This window comes from Aedes aegypti, chromosome 3 (assembly GCF_002204515.2).
Source record: "Aedes aegypti strain LVP_AGWG chromosome 3, AaegL5.0 Primary Assembly, whole genome shotgun sequence".
Classification (NCBI taxonomy): domain Eukaryota; kingdom Metazoa; phylum Arthropoda; class Insecta; order Diptera; family Culicidae; genus Aedes; species Aedes aegypti.
This window is the reverse complement of record NC_035109.1, coordinates 403,892,969-403,918,377: the sequence shown is the minus strand read 5'-3', so window position 1 is coordinate 403,918,377 and position 25,409 is coordinate 403,892,969. Positions and strand designations below refer to the sequence as shown.

At 37.0% G+C, this 25,409-nt stretch overlaps 1 protein-coding gene across 6 annotated transcripts in view; it reads left to right on the top strand.

Moving 5' to 3' along the window:
• Positions 1-14,527: 14,527 nt before the first annotated feature.
• LOC5564120 (zinc finger protein 91) overlaps positions 14,528-25,409 on the top strand; it is an 80,705-nt gene continuing 69,823 nt past the window's right edge. For 4 of the 6 annotated variants that reach the window (XM_021855644.1, XM_021855642.1, XM_021855641.1 and 1 more), the window contains exons 1-8: positions 14,528-14,706; positions 15,014-15,158; positions 18,060-18,182; positions 18,249-18,428; positions 23,945-24,310; positions 24,373-24,531; positions 24,595-24,975; positions 25,039-25,131. In XM_021855644.1, the coding sequence (XP_021711336.1) occupies positions 15,063-15,158; positions 18,060-18,182; positions 18,249-18,428; positions 23,945-24,310; positions 24,373-24,531; positions 24,595-24,975; positions 25,039-25,131 (1,398 nt within the window). In that variant the 5' untranslated portion in view covers positions 14,528-14,706; positions 15,014-15,062. Of the gene's footprint in view, positions 14,707-15,010; positions 15,159-18,059; positions 18,183-18,248; positions 18,429-23,944; positions 24,311-24,372; positions 24,532-24,594; positions 24,976-25,038; positions 25,132-25,409 lie in introns of all 6 variants that reach the window. The other 2 variants (XM_021855640.1, XM_021855643.1) reach the window with 2 other exon arrangements.

Sequence of the window (25,409 nt, the reverse complement as noted above, 5' to 3'; positions counted from 1 at the left end):
ACAGAAGAGAGGATCGATGAAGAGAAATCGATCATGCGACTTACGCCCTTATTCTAGCACACGCTTGATTTATGGTTGACAGGACGCGGTGAAACATTCACGGACGGAGAAATCAGAATACCCAAAAATAAGTTCTATTTACTCAAATTTGAGTAAACTGCATTTAGTTTTTACCCACGGTTGGGTTGTTTTGCTTCTCTCGCAACAGCAATGTTGTCAAAAACAGAGAGAGACGCACCGACCCAGCGTCGAAGTTCAATGGAATAAGCCAAATTTGGGTTCTTTCGAGTTTACCTAACGTTAAGTTGTTTTAACCCATCACGGAGACTTCGAAAGCTAACACTGGGTAGATTTTTGTTGCACTGAGTTGTTTGTTTTGCCGCTGTCAAATGGAAACAACCCAATGATAGGTATATAGCAGTTAACTCAAATTTGGGTTATCCAACGGAAGAGCCGAATTGCGTCAAAAGAAGTCAAAGTTGGGTTGATTTGCGGCTCCGTGTTGACAATAAAAAAAATTGCTGGTTGAAAATATAAACAAAGATCAGCTGTTCCCAGCAAAATAAAATGGCAGCATTTTCAACCAGCAAATTTGCGCATGTGTTCGTGACACCGGTTGGCGAGAGCTCAATAGAGCGCTGCATATGTCGAGCCTAACCTCACTTATTTGACAGCTGCTGGTCCTGTTGTTTATGTTTCGGACTTAGTCGTTTTTTTCATCATTTTTTCATCTTCGCATTTCTATCACCAGCATGATGATGGCGACGATTTTCCACGGTAGGAAGATAGAATAATACGATCCGTGGGTATCTGCAGTGGATTTGACCTCTCCTCGCAGCAAACTTTCACGAAATTAAGAATGATTCGAAAAAAGTACTAAGTCCAAACTGTAAACAACAGGACCAGTACCTGTCAAAATTGATGCGTGACGTCACAGTGCAGTGGAGTATATCGTGGTCGTGGTCTACACAGAAAGAAAAATCCATGTAAATTTCAGCGTAAAATCATGCACATAAAGGGAATGCCAGATTTGTCGCAAGTTTACATGACATATAGTGTAAAATTATATCAACATCTTGTAAATTTATGCGAATTGTCGCGTAATCGGTTAGAGCCCATGCTAGATTACACGATATGCAGTGGAAACTTACATGATGTTATTTCAATTTTACACGATTTGACGTGTAAAATTACGACAAATCTGGCATTCCCTTCATGTGCATGATTTTACGCTGAAATTTACATGGATTTTTCTTTCTGTGTATGGCAAGGCGCGTTTAATTCTCTAAGGTGTCCTATTATGCTCACTTTGTAGAGAAAATCAGACAGGGTAGGTGAGGAAGGGCTGGCCGTTTTGTTTACAAACATCTGAGACAGGTAGTCGAGAGATTGGCTCATGATTGGTTGGAGAAATACTCTGGCTACAGAGTAAAATGCACACACCTTGGTCTATGGGGCTCTGCACAAAAATCATCCACTCTCTTTCACTCTTACGTAAAATTTGTAAACAACAAGGCCAGTAAAAGTCAAAATCCCATAGAGCTTAGTGACATTTGAGCATACGCTCGTCATACACAGTTTGTTTTTGTTTTCCTCAAAGAAACTTGCACACGCTTTCCAGACTCATCAAAATGCATATGGAAATATTACTCAATTTGAAAAATTTACACCCGGATTCTGGGTGCTTTTCGAGACAGATTGCATATTGTTTTCCTATAAGGTTCACAACTACATCTACACCAGGGCACTCATACCATTCGGCGTGATAACCCCTATAGTGGTTTCTGCGCTCGTGTACATACACGTTACATGTCACCAACACTACTTAAAGAGTGCTGGTTGAAATTATAAACAAAAATCAGCTGTTCCCAGCAAAATCATGCGGCAGTATTTTCAACCAGCAAATTTGTGCACGTGTTGGTGACACCGGTCGGCGAGAGCTCAATACAGATTCAAAACAATGCAGAGTCCCATGGGGCTCTGCACAAAAATCTGTCTCTCTCTTTCCCTCCTTCATGAAATTAGTAAACAACAAGGCCAGTAAACGTCAAAATCTCATGCAAAATCAAAACAGTGCAGAGGCCTATAGGGGCCTACAGTGAAAAAAATCCACACGCTTGATCCGTGTGTTTAAAATTATGGATCGATTCATGAACGTCTATGTCGATTTGTTGTGAATTTCTTACAAACTTCGTGTGTATTACACATTCAATTCTTTAGTTTTGCTCCATGGACTAATTCATCCACCGACAACATGAATTCCATAGTTTTCCACATAAGTTCCTAAAGCTTTCCATTTCAAATTCGTGTGCCTTAACCTATGGGTGCATAGATCATCACCCAACACGGATTCAGTGTGTTTAACTTATGCTGTCGATTTCTGTGTTTCAAATTTCTAAATTATTAGTGATCATCTCATAGCGAACTTAATTGTGGTCGGACCTCGTGTCGAACGACAGTCATCATCATGTTCCATAGAGAAGAAGCAAATTCTGAAGCTGAAAGTGATAGAGGAAAATTTACGGATTCGTTTTTCCTTCTGTTAGTGAAAATGTCCGAGTTCATTCTAATTTTCTGTTAATAAAATGCATTCTTCCAGCTTTGGATATAATATATATGATGTTAGAGAAAAATCGGATTCCACTAACAGATTTTCCTAGCTTTCAGCTTCGAATAAAATGAAATATGCTAATCTCGGGCTCCTAAAATGTTGAATTAAATCTTGTTTTTATTTAATAACACGAAAGAGCATGTTACTGTAACTACTTTAGCAACGGCTATATCATGTTTAAACTTTAATTTAAAAATAGGGTCCATAAATGAACCTTGACACTTAAGATCATGTTTGACGTTCGCTCAGTCGACAAAAACACCACAGGGGTTATAGTTTTTTCACTGGGGTTGTTCCTATCTGACATTTCGGAAGGGACACGGAAAACAAAATACACCCAAAATTTGAGTTTAAGCCAAGGGGTATGACAAAATCTAATAAAAAACATAAAAAAAAATTGTGGACTTAAACATACGGACAACATTAAAAAATTGAGTAAACAAGTGTTTATGGCCTAAACTTAAGCGTTTGGCACTAAAATTGGGACAGGGCTTTAGGACCCAATCCCGCTTGTTGCTGAATCACTTGTTTGAAAAAAAAAAAAAAACATTCAAGTGAGCTTGCGACAAGCAGGAGAGCCTCGAATCCATATTTTTGGGAGCAAGATTTTTTCTATCAAATTTCTTCTTTCAGTCTCATGACGTTCATGTTCTATCACACATGACTATCTAAAGCCACTACATTTCGAATTCATTAAGCAAATCAGTTGGTTTTCATGATTTAATATTTAGACATTCATGTTTGTTTCTCATGACAACCTAATGTTGATACACATGTTATTAAACCGTGAAGTCAATGACGAAATCCATATGGCTACCACACTCAAGTCATGTAGTTTTTCTCATTGCGCAAATCTATAAGTAATACACACGACCTTGGCGTGTAGATTTTTCTCAGTGTGTATAGGGGCTGCACTATGGGCCAGAACTTAAAATTACGCGACAATATTCCAAACAGCTTCAAAATTAACAAAACTCGCGTACTCTGAGATAACGCCCTAAAAGCCATTGGTAACCACGTGCGTAGCTCGTTGTTTCTAAGCAAATGAATGAATAATCATCCAAACCAATATCACTGGCAGGTAGAAAATGATACTTTTATCACCCTAGCGTTGTTAAATAACGTGTAAATCCTTTCAAGTGCTCAGGAACAACGAGCTACACACATGGTTACCAATGGCTTTTAGGGCGAGATCATATGTTATGCGAGAAAACTCAACCTAAAACTTGAACAAGTCATCAACCTCAACCTATAACATGAAAAAGTCGTGTTTGGGACGATTTAGATACATTCTGAATTGGGTCCTAATATTTTTAATGAAATCTTGTTTTTATTCAATAACACGAAAGAGCATCTCACTGCAACTACTCTAGCAATTTTTCCCGCTCAAATAACGGCTATATCATGTTTAAACTTTAATTCAAAAATTGAGTCCATAAATGAACCTTGACACTTAAGATCATGTTTGACGTTCGCTTTGTCGACAAAAACACCGCAAGGGTTTTAGTTTTAACACTGCACTGATAAAAAATGCGTGGTGCTACAAACAATTACCGTGTGGTTAATTCTACTATGCCAATTCATAGTTAGAGTGAACATATGTTATGTCGCTTTTACCATGTTTTAGTTTGGATAACCATGGATTTATGACATAGCGCATAGTACCTACAACTACTAATTATAGTTAACTCCAGTGGGAAAAATATATCTAGCGTCAGATTAACTTGGAACTAAATCGTCTCTAAATTTTAAATTAGCACGTTTTACTAAAATTAATTTACAAAAAAATACAGGGTAAGCACCAGTGGTACAAAACGCAACCATGTCAGTGCAGATATGTATATTAAATTCAGATATGTATATAATTAATTTCCCAGGGCTTCAACAATCGACCACAGACGGCAGCTTCATAACCGCTATCCGCATACTTTTTCCTTCGCATGCCATAAGGTGAATCGATTTGCGTCGTACTTTGAACTTTGTCAATTTGCTAATTAAAGATTACTCTTGAACTTTTTAATTGTTCCCGAACCATGACCATGATTTCCGCCTCGACATCGTAGATGATTGTGGTTCCCTGGCCGATTGACGAGACAGAAAAGTGAAAGGCGCAGCTATTTGGAATACGCAACAAGCTGATTCTGATAAGTGTGGTTATGTTGGGCGCTATCTGTCTGGTCGTTCTACTGTTAATTCTGGCCAAGTCTAGCGCCACAGAGAATCGTTGGGATCAATTTCAACAGTTTCTCGAACGGAACGAGATCAAACTTCCCCTTCGAAGGTGGTCGGGCAAGGCAACATTCAACATAGCATTCCGTTCTGCGTTGGTTTTCCGGATCGGTCAGAGCCATCAGCTTTACCAACAACCCGCATAGAAAATTATAGTTTGCTTTACATTCCAAACAGAATGTTTATTTTATCGGTAAAGGTTAGTGTACCACAAATAATTACTTTTATGTTGAACAATATGTAACTAAAAGCTTATTACTGTATGAAATGATTTTCGTACTTCATACCGAACAGTAACAATTTGTTTCAGTGTCCAAATAATGTTGAACAATTTGGGGATGAATGCTCATGAAATACAGTGAAATTGTAACATCACATTTTGCCAAATTGTGTGTGATTATTTTTCCGCTTCAAACTAACACAGGGATATTTCACTATATTTTACCTTTTTTCAACAGTTTGGCAAACAGTTACACGCATTATTGTGTCCAATGTATTTGTGAGCGCGCATCAATATACAGATGTACTGTCCCGATTCCGATTAAACCATATGATACCTAAATTCAACAGTTTGGCAAATTGTTTTGCATGTTGGTATTTGTAACCGATCCGTACATGCAAATTTTCATCGTATTGCTGAAAACCGTCGCGCTTTTTTGTTTGTTTTTTCTAATATAAATTTCAACAATTCAGAGTGAGTGATAATTATATTTGGTTTTGAAACTAGCGAAGAAAACTCTCGTTGCTTCCGTTAAGATCCGTTCCGCATTGTGGCCGATAGTGACATCCCCGCAAGATGATGAAACGGGTTATGCTACCTGCAACGGGAAGTGAACTGAAGAATCGAGTGTTTGGAACTGGAATCGTGCCGCCGGAAGAAAATAAAAAGTGTTCGGTACGAATTACACGTTCATGAGAAGCATATCTAAAACATCAGATAACGGAAGTAATGTGGTTCTCCAGACGATGTGTATGATTTCAAAATACTTTTTACATAATTTTTTTTCGATTTTACTAAGTTCCATTAAGGGAAGAGATGGCAATATGAACAAGTCTTGTGGATTTTATAGAATGCTGTGAGAAATCATCAAATATTGGTTTGTATAATTGTTTAATAAAAATGTGCTAAATAAAAAATTGTAACATAATTTTAAAAGTTAATTGTTTTCTTCCTTATGTTTAGTTAAAATTGGATCTGTAGTCGATCTAATTGAAGTAAGTTTCTTCCACGCGTCTTTATTTGTTTCATTATTTCTTATTTAGATAATTTATGAATGCTTCCATAATGGTATAATTATAACAGAACAGTGAAACAAAGGGTTGAAATACTTCAAATTACCGTAAATCAACAATTACACATACGTTCTTTGCTTTCTTTCAAATTTATAGTTAACCTGTATCAAAACTGTTTGCTTTAAAGTGGATTGGACCAAAAATGGACAGTAAATCGACAATTACACAAATTGTGAACGTTAAATTTTGTTCGGGAAAATCGGCGTTTTCGAATGGTTACATAACTTAACCGCCTATTTCCCATATTGTAGTTTGCCCAATCACAATTCAGCAAACTGTTAAAACCGTTCGTGAAAGGGTGAGTTTATTGTTATTTTTTCTGTTTTACGAAAACATCCAAATATTGTTGCAAATGGCTGTAAACAGTTTTGCAAACAGTAAGCGTACGGTTCAGAATTATGCGGGAAGGCTTCTTTGGCTTTCCATGGCGTGGTTTTCAACCTATGATTATTTATTAAGAATTTATTTTGCTCATTATTAGTCGCATGATTCACTTTGCAAGAGATGATGAAATAAAAAAATCCCAATAAAAACAAAAGAAAACAACTAAATTGCATTTACAGTACAACTCAACATAGAGGTTGTTGTTACTAGTTTGCTAAAATCATCATAACCAGAAACATTGTAAATTTTACTACGACACGATTCACATAGTAAAGTTTACGATGGTATAGTCACGCCAATAATAAAACATGTTCTGTCAAAATCAAGTAGTAAAAATGTTTTAATTTCACTCTCGACATGGTTGGTGTCACTATGCTTTTCTTTTCAGTGTGGGGTTGTTCCTACCTGACATTTCGGAAGGGACACGGAAAACAAAATGCACTCAAAATTTGAGTTTAAGCCAAGGGGTGTGACAAAATCTAAATAAATGTTTTTTGGACTCAAACCAACGGAAAACATTAGAAAATTGAGTAAACATGTGTTTTTGGCCTAAACTTAAGCGTTTGGCACTAAAATTGGGACAGGGCTTTAGGACCCTATTGAATAGAAAATATTTGTTGAGCTTGAGCTTGAGCTTGATTGGCCGCCCGTGGTTGCTACTCCAGTATCGCCAGATCAGCTGCACTTACACAAGGAACCAACCGAATGACTGCTTGGGACTAACAGGCATCCTCAGTGTATAAGTTCTGGTGATCTTCTATTTTTAGACGACAATGGTGCCTGCCACGTCAGAATGCAGACCAATGTGGGGAAGGGGGAGGAATCGATGATGCATTATACTGGCTCCCACGTAGACCGTATATACCACTGCATCTACGCCAGTTCATGCGGGAGTGTTTGGATTGTGGGAAAGGCATGGCAGAGAGGTTTGCTTTTGTGGTTAGCAGACTGCCAATGAATCAGGCGTAAGGAAAGGAATGCGAATGGAAGAATGGAAGCGTTAGGGAAACGGTTTCTTGTCCGTCTCTGGTTCTAGCGTTTGCTATGAACGGATATAGTTTGAGTGTGATAGATTTAGAATGGAAGATAGAAGCAAATGAGAGATATACAACTACAAAGTACGAGGAAAGGGTTGGGCCTGGGATTGAACCCATGACTTTCTGCTTATGAAGCAGAAGCGATAGCCATCAGACCACCAACCCCGTCGAATAGAATATTTTTGTGTGGAAAAATAAGTAATTTGAGGTTTTATTTATTCAAATTCGCTCATATTTCATATGCCCTCCCCTTGGTTATGCGACCTTGCTGCGATGGGAGTGGCATAATCCATTAGCCCAGTAGATGGAAACCAAAGGCGTAACCTGTAGTGGTGGTATCACATTTTGGCATTTTTTGCTTAAAGCCGCGTCATAATTTATCTGGCATAGACGGACTAATCTCTCGGATGTGATTCAACGGACATTCTGCATTCTGCGTCGTTGATGACATTGATGACCGTTTCAGGTGAAGATGAATCGAAGCCTAGCCTCAAAGCACAGATCACAAATCTGGAGAACTAAACATCCGTTTGAGCTGAAAACTTAATCGATCGGTCACTCGCTCTTCACCTTCAAATGAATAATCTATTCAAAGTGGACATTAATGCTATTGACGAGATTGGCGACGATCAGTTAGCATTTTGCTAACCAGAATGATCCGTAGCCACTCTTACAATGATCTAGCTAGACGCATCGTTATCATATACGACGTAGGAAAGATTACTTTGAGGAAAATGACTAGTAGATTCACTGAGTAGAAATAAGTGGCGACTATCTTATTTTAATATGGTTTTTACATTGCCTCTCAACCAAAATTTTCTTCTACAGTCGACGCTCCATAACTCGATATTGAAGGGACCATCGAGTTACAGAACACAAAATCAGTACAAATGCAATCCAAGGGACCATCGAGGTGGCCATGAAAATAAACTTGTACTGTGGTTCTCTAACTCGATATCGAGATACGAAATATCGAATAAGGGAGAGTTAACTTTAGTTGGCTGAAATTGAAGTTTTTCAGTTTAAACATAATTGACCTCCATAAATTGCAATGTAATAAATCAAATAAGATACCCAACTAACATTTAGTGCAAATGTTAACATTCTCTAGGCCCTCTTTATACGGCTTTATGCTGAGTAAAGGCGCTGTTCATACGAACGAAAGCTTCTATGCGATCCTTTTACCAACAAATCTGGCGAATCTACTCAGCTACTTTTAAGCTGTGTTGGCAGCTCTTATTCATATCGGTCATTGCTCTATCTCGACAGTAATACGACAAGTAGCTGTGTAACCACTGACTAAACTGACGTGGTGGCTAGAGCATTTTGCTTCATGAATAATAACCAAATATTTGAATGAAAATACGTTGGAACACTAACTCCACCTGGTGGTTTTTGTAAAGAAACACTTTGACGGACAAATCTTTAGCACTCCGAGGAAAAACTACACATGTTCGGGTAAAAATACGAGGAATATATTTAATCATATTTGGGAAATAGAGAATACAAAAATCTAAGCTTTCCTTTACGAAATAAAATTTTCTTGACTCAAATATATTGCTTTAGAATCAGACTCACATGATTGTCGATAGTTTTGACAAAACTAAAATGCATCATACGAAATTGATTTAGTTTATTTTAGATTTAGTATTTTACTCATACCTTACTATTTTGAAACCAGTGTGTATTGTTTGGTTTGACTGATGAAGATGCTCGTTGTATAAATGTCACCTTCGTACTATTGACGTTGCATCAGTTTGACATTTGCGACCACTCATTATTTGAATTGACCGTTGCATATTTTCGGTTACCGTCTGCAATCGAGAGTCACGTCAGTTTAGTCAGTGGTGTAACATCTTCGGAAGGCGCTTTCTCAACCATTTCGCAACTGTTGAATAATTATTATACAGCTTCGCTGTATTATCGATTAAATATTTTTTTCAAGCTGTTTCACAGTAGAGATGGTCGGGTCTCGGGTTTTCAAACCCGAAACCCGACCCGAACCCGAACCCGACGGGTTCGGGTCGGGTTCGGGTTTGAAACTTTTTATTTTTTCGGGTTCGGGTTCGGGTCGGGTTTGAAGGTTAAAAAAATATCGGGTACGGGTCGGGTTCGGGCTTGAAAAAAATCGGGTTTTGCCGGGTTTGGGTCGGGTTTGGGGATAATTGTTCACAAAGTAACAACCGGAAAGCTTCCCTATGCATCAGAACCGATGAATTTATCATCTTTTCGAACTCGGGTTCTATTCGGGTTTTTCTTAGAAAACTTTCTCGGGTTTCGGGTCGGGTTCGGGTTTGAACAGCGAAAATTTTTCGGGTTCGGGTCGGGTCCGGGTTTGCTTTTAAATTTTTGTCTCGGGTTCGGGTCGGGTCCGGGTTTAAAGGAATAAATTAAGTCGGGTACGGGTCGGGTTCGGGTTTGAAAAATGTGAAACCCGACCATCTCTATTTCACAGCTTCCGGAATTCATATCATAAGTATCTGAATTTAATGTTCCCAACGTTACCTGCCACCACTTGGAATCGAACTCACGATCTCTGCATCCACAAGTCTCGACGCTGTCCTTGTTGCCACAACAGTCTATATCGAAAGGCAAAGAAAACACATCGTTTTGTTCTACATCGAAAACGGTTCACATAATATTTTATAATGATCGTAAAAGATGCCATAACTACGCTTACACCACTTCATCAAACTGTAAAAGGGTGCGAAACGTCAAACGCAATGTTTACATCCAACAAGCTGAGTAGATGCGCCAAAAGTTGTTGTTTTACAGCATACTGCTGTATGCTCGCTGTATAAGTAAAGACAAAGCGCTTCTTAAATATATATTGAGCAGCATAACAAATCATATTGTATAGAAGCTGCCGGATTGATGATGGTGAGTTTTATTCCACATCATTAGGTTGTTATCTATTACGGTGTTGAGTTACAGCTTAGTGAAAGCAGCAAAAGCGATAACTGACGAAATTTATTCAGCTAAGATTTGTTGCTGCAAAACGTTTGCGTTACAGCTGTATTAACGCTAATCGTTCTATTTTTGACAGCTTTCATTTTTTGCTGCGTTCGTTGCTTCAATTCAACTGTTATTGTAAATTTTGCACCCTATCGGATTTGTAATCGTCGCCGGTGAAACCGTCGCCAAAATCGTCGCCAGCCAAGCAACCACTGTGAATTTGACGTTACACCAGTCTTACCAACACAATGGCAAATCACCTCCTTTGATTTATTTTCTGGCATTTGACATTTCCCCAGTCTTGCCAACACAAAAGCAAAGTACCTCCTTTGATTGGCTTGCTGGCGATGATTTTTTTCAGTCTGTTCGAAAGTTGGCGGCGCGTTTTGTTGTGAATGAAACAGACAATATACAGCACAAAGCAAATAATCTTGGCTTTTAGCGCTAAAATTGTTAGTTTGTACAAAACCACACATGTTCTAAATCATAAATAAGAAAATCATCTAAATAGACCAATCCAGTTGCCTGCGTAGTAGTGCAATGTTGACAAAATTTTCTTCGTTTGCTGTGAGAACTGTCACAACATTGCTTTTGTTTGCTGTGAGAATTCAAATATAAACAGAATTGCTGCAAAACAACCACTTCCTTGTTGGCCTGCCGTTGACCGAAAGCTCAATGACGTCAAACAAACATCGATACGTTTTCATTCTTAGGAAATCGACTTGTGTAAGATTGATTGTGCGTTGGTGTTCGTGGCAGTTTGCTTGGGGACCTCTATACCGTTTTGCTTCGAAATCCGGACACTTGAGCACCTTGTAACATTCAACGCTGGATTTTTTTATTAGTTTGAAGTCTAATGAATATTTATTCCAGCTTATTATCGAAACAAATATATTTTTCGTCTGTTAGTTGGGTAAAAGAAGCATTAAATTTGGAATTAATCACTAAAAATATTAAAAATGAGAGATGCACGTTGCTTCGAAATACGGACACTTTTGCTTCGAATTCCGGACACTTGGATATTATCATTAAAAATCGTGAACAAGGTATTTGTAAAAAAAATCACATGAAAATTAAGCATCTTAAATGTTAGTTTTATTCGGAAGTAATATTTCTATTTGTTTCGCTTCATTAAAAATATCTAAAAAAAATGTTCGAAATATGTTGTAAGTTAATCAATATTAAGCAGAAGGTTGATCAGTTTATTTTTCTAAACTAAACTCCTATATTTGTTATTTTTAATTGTAATAGCTAGTGTTTTTTATCTATTGGAAATCATGATATTCAAAATTGTGTTGAAGTTACCAATTTTACCAATGTTGTGTGATAAATAAATATTCCGGTTGTTATTGGAAATTTATCATATGCATCAGCAGTCTATTTTTCGGTGTTTAATCTCCAAATGAAATCGAAACTCTTTGGAGTATATGAAAGCGTGCAATTAAAAAAAATAAACAAAAAATGGCAGGTTTCAAGAGTTCTATCAACTGGTATTTGTAATGTTGATATATAACTCAAATGATTGATGCTATAATAGTCGATTATTCGATTATCGAGTTCACAGCAGATAAAAAACCAGTTGAATATTTGAGTAAGGTAATCCGTTACCATATACAATTTTAATAATCAATGAGTGATTGTGGCTTGACATCTGAGTAATTAACTTAAAATTGCTATAAAATTGCTACACACAATGGACTTATTATGAGCGAAGGTAGTGGGGCACATATATGTACATCGTACTGCACAATTTGATTTTTCTATCCAAATGGGTTTGAAAATTTGAGTATAATTTTGTAGTTCAACACGTTTTAAATATAAATATCAAATTTTGGTTCACAAATTCACAAATGGAGATAAACATTAAAACGAGCAAGACTTGAATTGGTTCGATCGTAAAACAACCTGTGGGCTGCATTTGACGTTTCGTGAGAGGGGAATCTGGGCTGCATATGACGTTGATATTTTTCCTCTTCGCGAGTCTCTCTCAGAAAACAACTACACTGAACGAAATCTCCCGCCATACATTGAATGATTTTTGCCTCATCCGAGCCCCATTCCTATTTTCAGACACATTCAAGATGATTTTCATCTGCATGAAAATCATCTGTTTACAAATCACACTGAATGAAAATCATCCAATCATGGAATGAATTGTCTGTTTCCAAAAGCGATCGATAATTGAATGATCATCATACATCTAAATGTAAACATATTGAATCAAATACCAATAAGATATTTAAATGATTGCAAATCGAAGAGCAAGGCTTCTTAATTGTTCAACGCACATAAATATTTATTTCCACGAACTGTTAAGCTGCATTAAAAGTATAAAAATTATCAATCTTGAATCGACGACCATCGTGACTTGGCGTGAGGTGCCTATTTGAATAACGACTCCTTGATCCAGCCAACAATCCTTCATCTTTAGCTACAAATGATGTTTGGTGCTCCTAAATATAATAATCAGTTGTTACAGATAACAATAAGTCCGTCAAAAAGTCCAATTACCTGTAAAATCAAATCGAAAAAACTCCGAACTCTGCACGCGGGAACTGTTGCAACCGCCATTTTTTACTACAATTGACAAGGATGATATAAGGTCCAGCATCATTAGTCTTAAATATGACATTCAGAACATAATTGAATGATTTTTGATTTGGGACATGGTGGAAATTATTATCTTTTAATATAAGCACATTATTCATTCATGTTGCTATAATTCAAATATCAACATATTTTCATACGGATTAATGCTGAATGCCATCACAGAATCGGATGATTTTTGTTCAACAAATAGTGGATGCATCATATTCACTCAAAATCATTCAAAATAAGGAATTTTGAGATATGCAGCCGTGTGAATTACGAATCATTCAATTCAAGGCGGGAGATTTTGTTCAGTGTATGTTTAGAAAAACGGTGCCTCTTCTCTCATCTGGATGAATTCAATACAATAGGTACCTTTTTATTCGTATATATTGTTAAAACACGTTATCATCATATAAATGCGCCTTGTTCACCGTTCATCTTCACGGTGGAAATTGATTTTGAGAACGATAACTATCTCCATCCGTAATTATGTATAAAGGTTCAATGACGTTATGTTTGGTTAGCTTCTCTTCAAGATTAAACACTTTCACGTCGTTTGAAACCTCCCGGCAATAGGAAATTTAACATGTTTGTATAATAAATATATTAGAAGTTAACGGTAGTATTAAAATCTTGTTTATTTCTACTTACCAGAAGTTTTAAGCATAAGCGTCCGGCATTTGAAGCATTAAATAATTTTGCCTCGAAATCCGGACACCTGCAATTTATGTTAAAAATACGTATTTTTTCAATTTTCAAACAATTTCCACTGCATGTGATTCTTAAGGCCCAAACGCAATGATAGCGGAACGGCAACGGAATGCGGAACCGGTTCGCCAGCATGAATCACATCATCTCGACTGACCTGTCAACGAATGAAAGTGAACCAACACTGAGTCGACTAGCATTTTGTAGTTCATCCTGGCGAACCGGTACCGCTTTCCGTTGCCGTTCCGCTGTCATTGCGTTTGGGCCTTTACTCAAACATAACATCAACCGTTTAAAACATAAAACAACGTGTGAAAACTTTTTTACTTTGAATAATAATGATGAACAATTTCAACTAAATTTTAGCAAATTGGCTAAGCAGTACTAAAACAAGTACCTACGATGACAAGTGATTTTGTTTTTCATGTTTTTCTTTTAATTTTCACCACCTACTACGATGCTAATACGTTTAAAATGATTAATTTCAATGTATTATTTGATAGGTATAATATTATATACATTTAATTTCACTTTTAACATCCAAAAACGCTGAAATTGTTCAGAGTGTCCGGCTTTCGAAGCGTCCGGGAATTCGATGCAAAACGGTAATAATTTCACGACAAAAGTCCAAAAACATTTTTTCAATAAAATGAATTATTCATTTTATTGAAAAAATGTTTTTGGACTTTTGTCGTGAAATTTTTAGTTCTGGCCCATAGTGGGCCGCTGAAAACAAAGTTGCTGGAGGCGGAAAAGTTGAAAGCTTCTTTGCAAGGAGTTGGTGTTTAACAATCGTTTTTTCTTTAATATTTATATCAGTGATTTCGAACATTTATTGTGGTAAAAATTGTTGCGTCTTGTAGTACAAGTAGATAGAGTGGATCTAAGCTTATCGAGGTAAGATGCAGAACCACTTGAGCACTTCCATGATTTACTTTGGCGTGGGGGGTTTTCTAGACCGAAAAATAATTACTAATTATGCTAATTATAATAACTGTCTGAAACTTTACAATAAGAAACGAATCTGTATGACGCATATTGTGATCAATTATGAGCTCTGAAGCTTTCATAAAACCCCACTGCCCAAGTTAATCAAAAGTATCAAGAATATGATCCGGCACTATGTGCCAGACTTTGATTTAATGGTGGAATTTGAGTACAATCCCATGGCACGTGCTGCCACTCCTATTCTATCGCCCAGCAGCCGGATTCCGGACCTTGTCGAAGAACATATCTCAGGGAAGGATTTGGACATGGAAGCTCAGGAACGAACGGTTTTCCGGTGTACCGTTTGCGATTGGTACTACCTGAGTGAGGAAGGATTGTGGAACCATGTACAGCTTCACGAAGTAAGTAGATCGTCTTTCTAATTTATGTAAGGTACCGTGGGGCAAGTGGGTAATGGATTTCGTATAGTTGGGATTCTTCAAATCCTAGAGACTTTAAATGAAAACAAATGAGGTCGTGTATATTTTTTAGCTTGACTCCCACCAAATATAAGCAATATGCTGAAATTTATTTTTATGTAAAATTGAAAAAAAAAGTAGAGAAAAAGTTTTTGAAAAACGTCTCCTTACTTTTCACTTGCCCCACAAGTGGGGTAAGTGAAAAGTTTACCGTTTTGAACAATACATTCAAAAACTAACAATTATATTCACGATTTCTATTACCTTTAACATTTGTTAAGGCGTCCCAATGAATAATAACATAAGTAACATGTGAACAAAGAAAAATTTATTCTTGTTACTTGAATTTTCTTCTGTTCAGTTATGTTTGTTGAAATGATTCGACAACATTATAACTGCAACATTTCCAATGCTAGTTCTCACATCATGGGCCAGCAACTGCATTTCTGCTCTGTAGAATTTATACCACTCGTTATTTGTTAAGAAAATCGGGTATTACGTCGGATAATTCTTCGAGAGAAATCAAACGGAATCCTTCAATAAAGTATTTAGAAACTTTCTTATGTGGATACACCTATACCCCATTTTTTATGTTTTGAACTAGCTTTACATAGACATTCCACGAGATTTCCGTGCGTTTTCTTTTATTGGAACTTTTCAATCAACGTCTTTCTTTAAATCGGCTGTCCGAAGTAAACATATTAATATCGTAATTTTTGGCAACCTTTTTTTTAGAGAAGTTCTATGATATGGCCATGATATAAGCTTTTAACGCTTTAAGTATAGTGTTTCTTGAATTATCAGCAAGTCCTGTTGTTCTATTATAATTGCGAACCTTCTACACTTATAGCTACCTAAAGAGAAAACACAAATTCAATCTCTAATGAGATACTTTTCACTTGCCCCACGTGAGTAGAAAATTGACGGAGTTTCAATTTAGTTATTTTTAGGTCTATGTCGAATTAATTCTAAAACTTTTTTTATTGTTGTTTAAAACTGTCAGAAGAGGCTACTAAGAAGTGGTACAGAAAATTATTTTTTGCAATTTCTCATCGTAATAGGCTGGTTTTCATCACGCCAATCTGCCATGAAACAGCCTACTTTCCTGAACTGAAGTATGCAGTGCGGGAATAGTCATTACCTAACTGAAACCAGTGCTGTAATGATTCATTACGCAACGATTCCTCATTACGCAACTGTTTTGAGTTCCGTAATGTATCATTACACAACATTTTTTCAGAAACTTTGAAATGATGGCGAATGCATTCCGGTATAATTTCTGATACCCTCAAGTGGTCTTCTACGAAATTGCAAAAAATGTTGTGCGTAACTCGTTGCAGAACTCGATTTTTGCAGCACTCGTCGTAATTATCCTACTCGGCAAGCCTCGTAGGATAAATGTACGACTCGTGCTGTAAAAATCATCATTCTGCAACTTGTTCCGTAAACTACTATTCCGCAACTTTTTTCCGCTGAAAATATTAAAATCAGATTGCACGCCGCCAACTTGTTACGGAGTGATAGTTGACAGGTTAACAATCTTTCGCTCTCAGTTATCAGCCAGACATCGCACGCGTCGCACGCTCTTCGTTGCCTCTCTCGCTTTCACATTCGCAGTTCGTGGAAAATGTCCGGTACGCGGGTAAACACACTAGTGGTGGATTTCAGTGTTCTTCCTGTTCGCCCTGAAGTGGCGAAGGTGCACCAGTTTTTGGAGGAAGAATTGAAGATTCAATATGAGGACGTTAAGAGTATACAGTTGCATCATGCACGCAACTGTGTACTAATTGAAATGAAGACGAAAGAAATTGTCACACGCTACCAATTAGAGCATAATTGGAAGCGAACAATGCTTTCAAATAATGTGAAATTTCGTATTCCGGTCTACGTTGATTGCGAGGCAGTAACGGTCCGGGTCCATGACCTTCCGCCATCGATGAGTCACGTCACCATCGCGGAGCACATGTTAAAATATGGAGAGGTGATTTCCATACGGAAGGAAAAATGGAAGCATTATTTTCCCGGAATTTCCAACGGAGTGCGAGTACTAAGAATGAACATTCTACGGCATATTCCATCGTTCATAACCATTGAAAATGAAGACACAATGGTCACTTACAATGGCCAGCCAAAATCTGATCAATCGTCCCGTCCTGGCAAGTGTCCGGAGCCAACCACTACTTCCAATGGAAGACCACCATCGTCGACAGCAACAAAATCACCCAACGGTTTGTTCACGCAGGATGATTTCCCGCCGATAGCAAATAGCCTGCAAAAAACTACAACTCCCGTTCCCGAATCAGTGCAAGCTAAACAGAACGACAATAGCGAAAACAACAACGACGATGACTGGACCGATGATGAAAGTGCTTCAAACTCTTCGTCCGAATACAATGGTGCAACATACAAGCGACGGCGATCGAGGCAGAATAACAAAGGGTGTAGAACGAAAAAGGCTTGCTCCAGTCAGTGTTCCCCAAACACGGATCATGCGGAAATGTGTTCGTCGCCAGATGAAAAAGGCAAAAAGAAATAAACTTTTAGTTGTGATTCTTCTATACAATGTAGGAAGTGTTAATCGGCTCTGTTAAGCTGAATACGGCGTGTGAGCCTTAAAATAAACGAATTGGTAAAAAAAAAATCTTTCGCTCTATTATGCAATAATGGCTGAAAAATCTCAGAAATCTCTTGCCTAACGTAATGTTCTCAATGGCCTCAAAGTTTTACGCATGAATTTAAAACGTTAATTCACATATTCAGCTAAATTTACCAATTATTTTCACTTACCCCATTTACCCACTTGCCCCACGGTACCTTATCTCCTCAAATGAATTTTCATTGTAGATTCCCGACGAAAAGAGGAAAAGCCACTGCGAGGAATTGATAACTTCCAGTGTGCTGTATGAATGCGAACAATGCAATGATCAACGGCTTTATGAGGAAGATGGCTACAATCAGCACATTATCGTAAGCCATGTTTTATTTCCAGAGCACTTGAATTGGGTATGAAAAACTATTATGTTTCATTTGTAGGAATATCATGATGAGCCGCCAATTGAGCAAGTGTCCATCAAATGTGAATGTACGGATTGCGGGGACATTTTTGCCAATCACGATCTGCTATTACAACACGTCGAAGAAGCCCACCGGATCATTGCTTGTAGAATATGTGCTGCGACTTTCAATGATGATAAAGAACTGGATAATCATAAGGTAAGTAACTAACTTTTAGTTGTTTTAACAAACACTAAAGGGCCGGTTGCGTCACCCAGCAGGACTCTTTGAAGAACTGGTTTAACACCAATTTTTGGCACCTTCCACGAGCTTTTTTGTGATTATTTTGTACATAATATGGATTTCTCTAAAAAAAAAAGGCGAAATTCCTTAAGATTTTTGTCGGGATTCTTTTGGAGATACCGCGAGGGACCGAAATCCGTACACTTGACCTAATTATCATTATTTTGGTATTTAAATGGCTTAATATGCAGTATTAAATGGACGCATCTAATCACAATAAGTTATAATGCTATTATGCTGGTAATGCCAACTGTAGGTCATGATTTGAAAATTATAAAAATCAAAACGTGATCGCTTACCATTGTGCTGTGTGGTTTCTTTGCCTTCTTAGCGATTTGCTAACAAAAGTGGATATAGTTTTCAACAGATTAACAATAAAATTCCTTATTTTTTGATCCCGCTGCTTATCACGATATCTTTGAATAGTAAGTATTTGTTAATCCAATGCAGTATATGCCGTTTCTGACCAGTACAATAACTATTTTTGAGGTTCATTGTACTGTACGGATTTTGATTCATACTTTCAATTTGAATCTAAATCCGTACACAGGAAAAGTTTAACATATTTCATCATGTTCTAGCCAAAACACATGATACAGTGAAACCCAAATAGAGTGCTGGGGATTTGGAAAAAGCCGTTGAAGCAGTGCGCAATGGCCAATCATTCCGGAAAGCTGTGGATGCTTTTGGTGTACCGAAGACCACTGTCAAAGATGCTGTTGTAAATCGGTAAGCCCAAAAAAAGGAGCTCCCACAGTTTTCACAACCGATGAGGAAGCCGGAATTGTGAACTGGATCCTTGCAACGGCCGCAGCAGGATTGCCGGTGGGTGAAAAGCAGGTATGTTAAATCTATCGATTTTGGTGACGTTTTTTTATTTATGCATTAATGTATAGGTAATTTCGTACGTATTCACATACAATTCACAGTATACGATATTTTGCAATTACAAACTATAAAAGTGCCCTTAGAACACAAAGCTGAAAATGAGGCGTTGTCCAATTTGGTATGTAATGTCAATAATAGAGAGAAGAAGATAAAAATGCATTCAGGTTTTGAATTTCAAGTAGCTGTACGGATTTCGAATCACATGTGTACGGAATTTGATTCAACCTTATTCAGGTGTACGGATTTCGATTCAAGACAAGTCATTTTTATTCCTATTTTTTAATGATTTCTACTCAACTTTTAGATCTTGATGTGATTATTTACATCTAAAAAGATGTTAAGGTAACAGAAAAAATGCTGATCGATTCTGTATACAAACTCACAAATTTTAATCATAGGCTTTTATTTGGCTTAGTGCTTAGGTGTCCCAAACGGTATCTAAAGGAGAGATCACAGCAAGCGGTGACCGCGAACAGACGTTTAAAAAATCTTGCTGCTATTTTACTCGCGCATGAGCCTATGCATGCTATAAAACGTTTGACTTTTACTGTGCGCCCTGTTTTCAAATTTCCCGTGAAAGAGAGCGAGACAGCACCAACACACGGCGCACAGTAAAAGTCAAAAGAACAAAAGGATTTATGGCACGTACAGAGGCTCATGTCAGTTTTTTATCCGACTGAAGTAAAAAAGATATCCATCTTTTTACGCTAGCTTGCTATAAACTTTGAATCTCCCCTCCTTGACATTTCTTGCCTATACTATAATATTTTTATGGTTTAATCGAAGCAAACTTTGCGATGTTGAAAATTGTTCATGTTGATGCATAGCAACATCAACAATTCTCGATTACTTTTTCAAATCGACGTAAGTAACTTTCATATGGTTTTGAGAAAATTAATTCAGAAGAATCACAAGCTGTCTTTTAAAACTGTTTTAAAATTATTCAACTTTTTAAATTTTTTTCGCCGTGTACATCGCTTAAATTTTGCATACATTAAGCTCGCGTTCAAAAACTAGGGAGTTCCTGTTATTTCCCACAAAAAAAAATATTACAAAATGATAAGCCGATTTATTCAGTTACTTTCGACGTTTTTCTACCAGTGTAAAATCGGCTCAAGTAGTGTTTTGTTTTGATTCGTGGTTAAGTCACTTTGTCTCTCCATACAGCGGGGCGGCGAAAGTAGTGGTTAGGTTGCGAAAGTTGAGAATCTTACTTTCGTCGTTTTGTAAATCCGGAAATTAAACGTTTTAAAAGTGAAAAATCGAGTTGGTTCAGAGCGCATCGTGTAGAATTTCGTCTGCGAAACACGTAGAATCGATAAAGTAAGTTTGTATACTTTTTTGACTTGAGTCTGTTAGAATAAGTTTTCGAGAATTGTATTCTTGATATCAGTAACCGAAAATCTCAAAATATAGGTATGAGCCTGTGCATGCTATAAAACGTTTGACTTTTACTGTGCGCTTTGTTTTCAAGTTGTCCGTGAGAGAGAGCGAGACAGCACCAACACACGGCGCACAGTAAAAGTCATGAGAACAAAAGAATTTATGGCACGTACAGAGGCTCATTCCTCATTTTCTGTATTTAATACTTTTTGCCATTTTAGGTTAATGATATGCAGTCATCACTGGTTCCTGTAAACTCTCGATAATGAGTCATTTAATGAACTGAACCACGTTAATGAGTTATGAACTATACAGATAATTTGCATTTTTTAAAACAACGACCATTAAACGAGTTTTCAAAATTCAGGGAATATTGTCGATGATCCAAATCGCGATCAGAGCGGTTCTTGGCCTTATTACTTTTAAGCGATTGTTTGTTAATTGGGTACGGAACAAAGTACGGAGGATGCCAAACATATTTTATTACACTTTCAACTTCCCAAGTAATCATGATGTTCAAGCTGCAATTTATGCATATAAATGGTGTATATACAGCTAGAATTACTGTATATGAACAATTAAAATTGATTTAAAGTTGTAATGGATCCCACTAAAATAATATTAGAAGTTATAGTTTATAACACTAACTCGACTCGACAAACAAGCTATTTTACCGGCATAATGTAGTAGCTCGTAAGGAGCTGCGCATAATCGACATAGACCTTGACGAAGATGATGATTTGTAGATGTTTGAAATTTATTTGGAATGGTAGTTTTAATCTAACCACTGATCTAGGATACTCTACTGGAAGGATTTGACCTATGATTTTATGGCTTTTGCAGTCCAGGGAAATCAAAACGGAAAGTTTTGTTTTGCCCTGTTTCAACACTTTGTATTTGGCATTTATCAAGGGTAAACTAAAATAGAAAAGACTTACAACATAAACAAAACTTTCCGTTTTGATTTCCCTGGACTGCAAAAGCCAACGTGAACTTAGCATACGGTATCCGCTTAGCACAAAACTATTTTTTTATAATTAATATTAACAAACACAAATTTATATCATTTTTTTTAGTGAAATCCCAGAAATCGAACTCAAAAATAAAAATTGTTGAACCAAATTGATGGTAGCTATTAAAATAATGAAAACAAATTATAAGCCAGCAGATAATACAGAAATATTGTTGTAATGACTCAGAATTTATTTGATATCACAATTGGTTTCTCTGCGTGTAGTTTAAAAGTTTAATTAGTTGAAGATAAATACCATCAGAAGTTCATGTTAATATCTTCGGATATTACAAGCATTGAAAAATAATGGTTTTATTAAGTAAATTTCATCTTTTTATGGGGTATGACATCTTGCCCCGAAGTAGTTTTAAGTTGTTATATCTGAATCTATGACATTTGGTCGAAAGAACATTTCGTCGAATGGGCATTTGGTCGAAAATTTGGCCGAATAGATTATTGTCATTGCCAGAGTGACATTTTGACGTTAATACACAAAAGGGGAGTGTATATGTGGTACATGCTATTACTGGAGGTTGCCTATGCTAGAATACCACGATAGAGTGCAACGAATTTGCTTTGGTTTTCTGGTAAAGTTTCTTAAACAAACTTAAAGCATTCAATATGTGACGAGCGATATTTTGAAAGACATAGGTATACGGGATCCCGTATACGAGATTTCTGTTCTGTAAATACTGACTGCCGTAGATGCAGAAGATAGAGACTTCCCGGACTGTGGACTGATCAACATGTTACTTTATTCTTTATTTGCAGATTATAAAATAAGTGAATAGGTTATAAGCAAAGGGATGTAAGTGGCAAAAACCTAGTTTTGAGAAAATCAATTTTGAAGTTTTACAGTTATTTTTCATTCCATACAAATTGCATGGGAGCCAGAAAAACAAGACATCCTTCTACGATATATGTCATTTTTACTGTTGCATAGAATAATCTCCTAAAAAACCATTGGATAGCTTAGAAACCGCATTTTTCGTATACTTTACTCAAAATAACCAAAATGTCACTTACACCCCTTTGCGTTTGGGCCCCTCAAGTGTTATTTGGAAAACTATTTTTTACTTATCCAAACTTTCGATAATTGTAAGTTGAAGTAATAATGTCAAAAATAAGGATGATTTCTAATTTTACCAAAATAAGGAAGTTTAAGTAGGCTTAAATCGAGCTCATCTTGCTCCGTCTGACCCTAGGTGTCTTATATTATTGCATGATAAATAATCCCCGAACATCTGATAGCAACAGTGTCGCCCAATTTTGAGCTTGCTTACACGGTAAAAAATCAGCACGTTGGATTAAACGGATTGATCACTTGACTCAATTCAAAACACTGATCACCATTATTTAAACTGTTCTAACTTTGGATGTGCTCTACTGTCTTTAGCCCTACAATCTAAAGTGAAAAGTCGTCGCTTTTGAACATCATGCCTTTTGTATGAAAGCAATCATTGGCAGCTCGTTGTAGAAAGTGATTGAGCTCAATTCAACCTCTTTCAACAGATGCAAGTTGGTGTCGAGGTAAGATTCAAGACTTGCACTCCGAAGATTGAAGGTCGAAATCTTGTTCTGACGTAAACATTTATTTTATCTTTTTTTTTTAATTTCAAATCAAAACATGCAACGTTGAATTCAAGTGCTGTTATTTTGATATTGTCAAGATTTAACAGTAGTGCAAATCCAAGTGCAGAACTATTGATAACATCGTGCTTATTTTTTACCGTGTAGATTAGCTGATTTAGTGCTCATGATGTGTTGCGACAATGTGATATTAAAACACATTGGTGTTTCGGATCATGATTGTTACAGAGAGCGATAAGTGAGAAATACTTAGAATTCAATCCCTGATCTAGTTGCAACTATCAATCATTTCCCCCTGAATAGCGGCCACGCCCACTCTGGCCTTCTGCAGATCACGAGCCAAAAAAGGCTTTATTCAACGTCCAGACATTCTAAGAACATACAAAGTTTCCTTTCATAGTGCCGAACACTCTTTCAGTTTTATTGCTAATGTCTACCCGCAACCATTTACTTCGTCTCGATAAATTGCATGGCCAAACCAAAAAAAAAAAATCTTTCTTATTCCAAATCCAATGTTAGGTGACGAATGATCTTGATTTCGTCCTATTTTTATCCACAGATCACCCATCATTTGGAGAAGTGTTATTCTTGCCCATACTGCTTGGAGACGATACCCGATGTAAATACATACAAAAATCATGCAGATCTCTGTTCAAAGCAACAATACTCGTGTGAAATATGTAATACCGAATTTGCGAGCTTAATATTCCTGGAAAAACACAACAGACAAGTCCACCCCGAGGACATTAGGCAGTCTGAAGATGTTGTGGCAGATAACAATGATGGTGAAATCATCATCGATAATATTGTACCAGCCCATGATGAAATCAAAATGGAAATTTCTGTGGAAGAACCAACGTTACAACCGGTGTCTCATGATCAGGCTCACGATGATATGCTTTTAGTTGTTTCCGACGTTCATGAGGTGAGTATTGTGTAGGCTATACCGCGTAAATTGTGTCTAATCAAAAATATGCATGGAAATAGGAACTACATGCCGATAACTCTAGTATTACTGACAAGGAACCTCATGTAACAATTGACAAAAAAGAATATCGTCGTTATAATGTGGGAAATAGAACCGTCTTTGAGTGTCTGATCTGTAATGCAACGTTCGATAAGTTTAATGCCTACCGGTGGCATAAGGTTCGTTCGGTTACCATTGATTACAAGTTCAGTTCAGTCATTGAACGCCATTTCTCATTTCAGATCAAAACCCACATCGGAAAGACACTTATTTGTCCACATTGCGGAAAGTCACTGTGGAAGCTAAACGATTTCCAGAATCACATAGCCAAGTGTGCCATCAAAAAGTTTCCCTGTGAGTTCTGCAATCGTAGGTTTCCTACAAAAGAGGCTGTGGAAGTTCATATAAAAGAACGCCACAAGTTACAAGTACAGCAAATGATCGGATTGCCCATGGTCACGATGCCCAATGTAGACTGCAAATGTGAATGTACGGTTTGTGGTGATATTTCTGAGAATAGGGAGCTGCATTTCGGACACATGAAAGCTAACCATGGCCATAAAGTTATGTGTGATTATTGTACTTTGACCTTTACTGACGATGACGAGCTGGCGAGTCATACGGTATGTAAGATGGAAAATCCAGCAGCATAACTAAAGTAATTAAATCTGCTTTAATTTTTCCAGAAATCCGACCACAATCAGGCTAGTCAAAAGTGTTACGAATGTACACTTTGTGGGATCATGTTTAGCAGTCAACAACGTTATAACATGCATAAGGTTGGTTTAGTTATTATACTTAGCAAAATTTAGATAGTACTCCTCTGTTTTTCAACTTTTCTTTCTTATCTTGATTGTAAATAGTGCTTCAGAAAGATCAAGCAAAGTGCAATTCGGGTCGCCGGAGAGTTTTAGCGTTTTCATGCCCCCATTTGTAATAAAATCTATATAGGACAAACAAAACGAACTCTAGAAATTAGATTAAAAGAACATATTTCTGAAGTTGAAAAGCGGGCAAGGAATTAGAAATGGTCATGGAAATGGTATTATCGTATCGA